Source organism: Bufo gargarizans, chromosome 1 (assembly GCF_014858855.1).
Source record: "Bufo gargarizans isolate SCDJY-AF-19 chromosome 1, ASM1485885v1, whole genome shotgun sequence".
NCBI lineage: Eukaryota > Metazoa > Chordata > Amphibia > Anura > Bufonidae > Bufo > Bufo gargarizans.
This window is the reverse complement of record NC_058080.1, coordinates 556260200-556267418: the sequence shown is the minus strand read 5'-3', so window position 1 is coordinate 556267418 and position 7219 is coordinate 556260200. Positions and strand designations below refer to the sequence as shown.

Below are 7219 nucleotides of genomic sequence, written 5' to 3'. Positions count from 1 at the left end.
ATAACGCTGCGGTGGTTGACGTTTTGAATAGTGGGTTGTCTAAATCCTTGCATGTCATGTGTCTCTTGAGACATTTAGTTCAACTCTCCCTTCATTATCATTTCCGTGTCTGTAGCACGCATGTACCAGGCTCACAAAACGTGGCTGCTGACGCCTTATCTAGGGCTAATTTCTCCCTTTTCTTTCAGGTCATGCCAGAGGCAGATGTCGTGGGTGCTACCGTCCCTCCCCACGAGTCATTAATACTAATGTGACCAGACACCTAGAGACGGCCCACGCCTTAATAGCCAAGTCCCTTTCACAAAACACGACCAGGGCGTATAACACCGGGTGGAGGGTGTTTTGTAGGTTTCAGCAGGAGTGTCCTCAGGGGGAGTCCAGTTTCGTGGAGTATATCCTTACTTTCATTGGCTACTGCCACGCAGAGCTTAGGCTATCCCATACCACAGTGAAGACATACTTGTCGGGGGTGCAGCATTTCCTTTCGGTCAGTCATCCCGAACGGGCATCGGTTTTTTCCATACATGCCGTCAAAGCTGCATTGAGGGGTCTGGGCAGATGTGGATCTGGAGGCCAAGTGCGCAGACAAGCTGTCACCGGGCTCCTTTTCCGCAACTTGTCCGACGTCCTGGATAGGAGCCCTTTCGGGGCCTTGCCTAGCCTGGTGCTTAAGTCCGCTATTTATTTAGCCTTCTATGGTTTCTTAAGACCGGGGGAGTTCACTTGTTCTCCTGGTAGTGGCAGGTTCCTCACGGTCAGCCAGTTGGTTCAGTGCACCGAGGGTTACGTGCTACTACTCAGGATGTCCAAAACCTCGCAGATGGGTCCCCCAGTTCCGGTGTCTTTTTTCCCCACGGCTCATCAGTGGTGCCCCGTTGCAGTCCTCCGTCAGTTGCAGTCAGCGTTAACTGGGCACGGGCCGGATAGTCCTTTACTGCCATTCGGAGTGATGCCACTCACTACTCATCAGTTCGTGTCCCATGTACGCTCCTTAGTGGCCAGTCTGGGCGGTGATCCAGCCGCAATCTCAGGACACTCATTTCGCATAGGTGCCGCGTCCGCGGCCTCTAAGAATCAGGTGCCAGCGCATGTCATCCAGAAGTTAGGGCGTTGGCGCTCCGCGTGTTTTAGCCGATATGTACCTCATCCCAAAACTGAGATGTCTATGGCTTTTCAAAGTTTGGTTTTGTGAGTTATGTTGTAATAAATTATTCCTGCTAACCAGTGTGTCTTTTGCCCTCTTTCAGGCGTCCCCACTATGGCGCGGTTACGGCACAACTCTAACCGCTGAGGGAACAGGGTAGCTAGGTAGGGCAGGGACGCTCCCCTGGTTGCCACGACCACAAGTGTAAGGCCGATTCATTGGCCTGGATTTGTGGGAGGGGCTGGCCTGCCTACTTCAACGGCCTGCGCCCCTCCCACCTTTTACGTCGTTCAGCGTTCCCCACCCACCCACCCTTACTGTTTACTACTCTCAGAAGGGATGCCCTCTTTCAGACGTCCCCACTGCGGCGCGGTTACGGCACAACTCTAACCGCTGAGGGAACAGGGTAGCTAGGTAGGGCTGGGACGCTCCCCTGGTTGCCACGACCACAAAGAATCCTTATCTATGTTTGTGTACAAACCTTCTTTCCTCCAGACGCAGAGGATGTCCCCTGGTCACAGTCACAGTCCTGGGGATAAATAGATGATGGGAGAGAGCTCTGTACTGTCCCCTGATATACTTATACATAGTAATTAGATCTCCCCTCAGTCGTCTTTTTTTTTTCTAAAGTGAATAACCCCAATTTTGATAATCTTTCAGGGTACTGTAGTTGCCCCATTCCAGTTATTGCTTTAGTTGTCCTCCTCTGGACGCACATTTCTGCAAAGCCTACCTCTGGGGACCACTTCTGCGAGCTGCCAACTACTGATGAGCGACAGGTCCCATATTCAAATTTGCTATATTTTGTGAATATGTGGTAGAATATTCGTCACATATTCGCGAATATTCGTATTCGAGAATATTTAGCAATTGCAAAAAATCTGCAATGTAAATATTGCGCAATGCAAAGTGGGTCAAAAACTAATATATAACACTATAGAATTTAGTGCTATATATTCATTTTTTTGAATAATTGTCATTTTTTTTTCCATCTGAAGTAAACAGTCATTGTCCCACAAGCAATTCAAGCAGGGAGGAATCATGACTTCAGATGGAAAAAAATGACGAATATTCTAAAAAACGACTATATAACACCATTTGGAATATAGTGCTATACATTCATTTTTTGGAATATTCGTCAACGGTGAATATTCTAAAAAAAAACAAATATATAGCACTATAGAATATAGTGCTATACAGTGATACCTCGGTTCACGAACTTAATTTGTGAACTGACTCTGGTCGCGAACCGAATTGGTCGCGAACCGAGGCACATTTTCCCATAGGGTTCAATGTAAATCCGGTTAATCCGTGCTGACCTTTTTTTGGGGGTTTTTGAAGCACAAAAATATGAAACAAATTACAATACACATTAGTACAGTATAGTAATGTATAAAGAGAGGACACTAACCTTGCTTGAGATGACTTCTGGCATGGAGGAAGGCAGGTGGGAGGCAGTTATTTTTTGGAGGGAGAGTCCCCCTCCATAAGGACATCAGGGGGATCTCCTTCAGGGGTTTCCTCTCTCCTTTGCCTCCTAGCTGCAGGCTCAGTTTGTCTGAAAAATCTGTCCAATGTCACTTGTCTCTTCCTGCGCTGCATAACCCTCTGAAAATGAGAGACCACATTATCATTCATGAGATTTAGCACTCTGTTCACGACAGTTATGTTGGGGTGGTGCTTTTCAAAAAAATCATGGCACTCATTCCATTTTTGCATAATGGATTTTATGGCATCACTGCTAACCTCCTCCCTTTCTTCTTCTTCCTCAGTGGAATGCTCCTCAAGAAGTGCCCTCTGCTGCTCACCGTGGAGTTCAGAAAGTTCTTCCGTGGTCAGCTCCTCCCTATGTTCCTCAACAAGCTCTTCCACATCAGCACCATCAACGTCCAGACCCATACTCTTGCCCATGGACACAATTTCCTCCACTACCTCTGCATCAGACCCGTCAAAGTCATGTTCACGTTCAGCGACACATTCTGGCCACAGTTTCCTCCAGGCTGAATTTAGGGTTCGGGGAGTGACCTCTTCCCAGGCTTTGTCAATGAGGTTAATGCAGTGGACAACATTGAAATGTTTCTTCCAGAATTCTTTCAAAGTCAAGGATGTCTCTTCAGTGACATTAAAACACCTAGTGAAGAGTGCCTTTGTGTACAGCTTCTTGAAGTTGCAGATGACTTGCTGGTCCATGGGCTGCAGAAGTGGTGTTGTGTTGGGGGGGAGGAACTTTACCTTGATGAAGTCATACTCTGCATCCATATCATCCACCAAGGCTGGAGGGTGTGCCGGGGCATTGTCCATCAGAAGAAGGCACCTTTCAGGCAGCTGGTTATCAGAAATATATTTTCTGACGGTGGGTGCAAACACCTCGTGCAGCCATTCCATAAACAATTGCCTTGTGACCCAAGCTTTGGCATTGGCTCTCCACATGACGGGCAGTCTGGCCCTGTTCACATTTTGTTCCCTAAATGCACGAGGGGTCGGAGAATGGTACACCAGTAGTGGTTTAATTTTTAGATCGGCACTTGCGTTGGCACACAGCAAAAGGGTCAATCTGTCCTTCATGGGCTTGTGCCCTGGTAGTGCCTTTTCCTCCTGCGTGATATAGGTTCTGTTCGGCATTTTTTTCCAGAATAGCCCTGTTTCATCACAGTTGAACACTTGTTGAGGGACGTATCCTTCTGTCTTCATGAATTCCGCAAAGTCTAACTTGTAGGCTTCTGCTGCGGCCTTGTCAGAACTGGAAGCCTCACCATGTCTAATCACACTGTGGATGCCACTTCTCCTGCGGAATTTTTCAAACCACCCCCTACTGGCTTTAAATTCGTCACTTGCTGCACTTGTAGAGGGGCTTCTTTGCAGTAAATCACTGTGCAATTTCCTGGCTTTCTCACAGATCATAGCTTCACTAACGCTATCACCTGCCAGCTGTTTCTCATTCAACCACACCAACAAAAGTTTTTCCACCTCTTCCAGAACTTGCGTCCTCTGCTTGGTTAACATTGTCACTCCTTTTGCAACATCAGCTCCTTTGATGGCGGCTTTGTTTTTCAGAATAGTCGAGATTGTTGACTTTGCCATCTTGTACTCCGAGGCCAGATCAGTCACACGAATACCACGGTCATACTTTTCTATAATTTCCTTCTTCAGCTCAATGGTTATTTTCTTCACAACCTTGCTGTCACCTTTACTACTGCTCTGCACTTTCTTTTTGCCACCATGCTTGCGCTGCACATTCTTGTCACCTGCACTTCCACTTTGCACATTGTCACCTGCATTTCCACTTTGCACATTGTCACCTGCATTTCCACTTTGCACATTGTTACCTGCATTTCCACTTTGCACATTGTCACTTGCATTTCCACTTTGCACATTGTCACTTGCATTTCCACTTTGCACATTGTCACCTGCATTTCCACTTTGCACATTGTCACCTGCATTTCCACTTTGCACATTGTCACCTGCATTTCCACTTTGCACATTGTCACCTGCATTTCCACTTTGCACATTGTCACCTGCATTTCCACTTTGCACATTGTCACCTGCATTTCCACTTTGCACATTGTCACCTGCATTTCCACTTTGCACATTGTCAACTGCATTTCCACTTTGCACATTGTCACCTGCATTTCCACTTTGCACATTGTCACCTGCATTTCCACTTTGCACATTGTCACCTGCATTTCCACTTTGCACATTGTCACCTGCATTTCCACTTTGCACATTGTCACCTGCATTTCCACTTTGCACATTGTCACCTGCATTTCCACTTTGCACATTGTCACCTGCATTTCCACTTTGCACATTGTCACCTGCATTTCCACTTTGCACATTGTCACCTGCATTTCCACTTTGCACATTGTCACCTGCATTTCCACTTTGCACATTGTCACTTGCATTTCCACTTTGCACATTGTCACCTGCATTTCTGTTCTTGTCACCTTCATTGCTGCTCCGCACTTTCTTTTTTCCACTATGCTTCTTGGGAGCCATATTGGGTGTCCAGTGAACTGTACAGTACTGTATGTGCTAAAAAGCACACCAAAAAGCACTTAAAATGTTTGCAGAGTACTCACAGTACTTCTTTCTGTGTCTCTTCTTCTCTCCACGGTCTTCCTACAGGAAGTCACGACCATGTGACAGCCTGGAAATAGCATTAAAATGGCCGCGGCTCCTGTTCGTGAACCGAGGCGGAGTTCGTGAACCGGAGCATATTTTTATGAACTTTTCTGTTCGTGAACCGAGTTGTTCGCGAACAGAAGCGTTCGTGAACCGAGGTATCACTGTATATTCGTTTTTAGAATATTCAGAATTTTTTTCAATCTGAAAACATGATTCCTCCCTGCTTCTTGCTTGTGAGCCAATTAGTCATTGGCCCACAAGCAACTTAATCAGCAGGGAATCATGACGAATATTCTAAAAAAAAACTAATATATAGCACTATATCGAATATTCGGCATTTTCTAACATCTGAAAACATGATTCCTCCCTGCTTAAGTTGCTTGTGGGCCAATGACTCAATGGCCCACAAGCAAGAAGCAGGGAGGAATCATGTTTTCAGATGTAAAAAAAATGCTGAATATTTGATATAGCGAATATATAGCACTATATTTGAAATATTTCCAAAGTCTCAAAGATGCAATATTCAAGATAAATATTAGTAATTTGAATATTCACGCTCAACACTACTGCCAACCATAATGTTTTGTAGGCTGCTGCCTCCATCATGCCACCGCCACCATCATGCCACTGCTACTATTGCTAGCAACTTGGCCAGGTGCACATTCAGCTTCTGCACCATTGGATGAGTGAACTGTTGTCTCTTTGCTATCTTCTCGTGATGGATTGCCCTGGAAACATGTGACAAGGAGTAGGAGCATAAGGAGAAATAGATGAAGAGAAGGAAGGACAGCTTCCATCTGCTAAGGTTGAGGATCCCTGACTGCAGGAGAAGGAGTGCGGGCTGTTGGGAGATGCAGTGGTCGCTGCCTCAGGCTTTACCACTAGATTAGTGACATGATTTTCCCAGGCCACTTTATGGTGATGCTCCATGTGTTGACAAAGGACCATGGTGGCAACATTAGCACCCTGGCCGCACTTCATCATGTGCCCACATATCCTGCATACTGCTATGTAATTGTCCTTCAGCGACTTGATAAAAAATTCCCACACTGCTGAGTATGACATTTTACCCCCATCACTCCATGCTGACTGACTGCTGCTGCCTATATGAACATGTGCACCGCTAGTTGTTTCCTGAGAGGTAGGCTCCTGAGTAGCAGATGGTCTACCCCAGCTGAGTTTGGCTCTAGATCTCCCACTGCTTGAACTCTGCTGGATCATTGGCACGCTGTCACCCTGCGCTGTCTCATTGGTCTGCAGCCGGCCTCACTCCCTGATGATGATGATGCTCCTTCTTCACCCAACTTCCAAGTGCAATTGGATACATTATCATTCACTAATGTCTGTTTGTCACCTATGTCTCGTCACTGTCCATTACCAGTCTCATGGCCACATCTCTGACAACATATGCTCCCACCCTAATATCATCATTGCTAGTTGCACACCTAAGGGAGAACACAGCACACCTCTTCTCTAAGCCTGTGCTGGCCTGTAGTTGCTGACTGTCCTCACTAAACTTGTCCTCGCTAAAAGAAAGTGGCAGTTGCAGGTCAGGTGAGGGCACAGAGGTTGTTCGTTGGCCATGCCAACTACAGTTAGGTCTATAAATATTGGGAAATTGACACAATTGTAACATGTTTGGCTCTAAACACCACAACAATGAAAATGAAATGAAACGAACAAGATGTGCTTTAACTGCAGACTGTCAGCTTTAATTTGAGGTTATTTACATGCAAATCAGGTGAACAGTGTAGGAATTACAACAGTTTGCATATGTGCCTTCCACTTGTTAAGGGACCAAAAGTAATGGGAAAATTGGTTTCTCATCTGTTCCATGGCAAGGTGTGTGTTATTCCCTCATTATCCCAATTACAATGAGCAGATAAAAGGTCCAGAGTTCATTTCAAGTGTGCTTTTTGCATTTGGAATCTGTTGCTGTCAACTCTCAAGATG

The 7219-nt window shown here is 45.9% G+C and overlaps 1 protein-coding gene across 1 annotated transcript; it reads right to left on the bottom strand.

The window, feature by feature from the left end:
* Nucleotides 1-2602: 2602 nt before the first annotated feature.
* LOC122928717 (tigger transposable element-derived protein 1-like) lies at nt 2603-5137 on the bottom strand. Its single transcript, XM_044281861.1, has 2 exons — nt 5065-5137; nt 2603-4416 (listed from the first exon to the last, which is right to left on the bottom strand). The coding sequence occupies exons 1-2, from the start codon at nt 5135-5137 to the stop codon at nt 2603-2605; spliced, it is 1887 nt and encodes a 628-aa protein (XP_044137796.1).
* Between the last annotated feature and the right edge of the window lie 2082 nt (nt 5138-7219).

Excerpts from the sequence above, each read along its gene's own strand:
- LOC122928717 (XM_044281861.1), bottom strand. The coding sequence starts at position 5,137 with ATGGCTCCCAAGAAGCATAGTGGAAAAAAGAAAGTGCGGAGCAGCAAT. Across the intron at positions 4,417-5,064 it reads TGACAAGAACAGAAATGCAG|GTGACAATGTGCAAAGTGGA; the intron begins GTGACAATGTGC and ends GTGGAAATGCAG.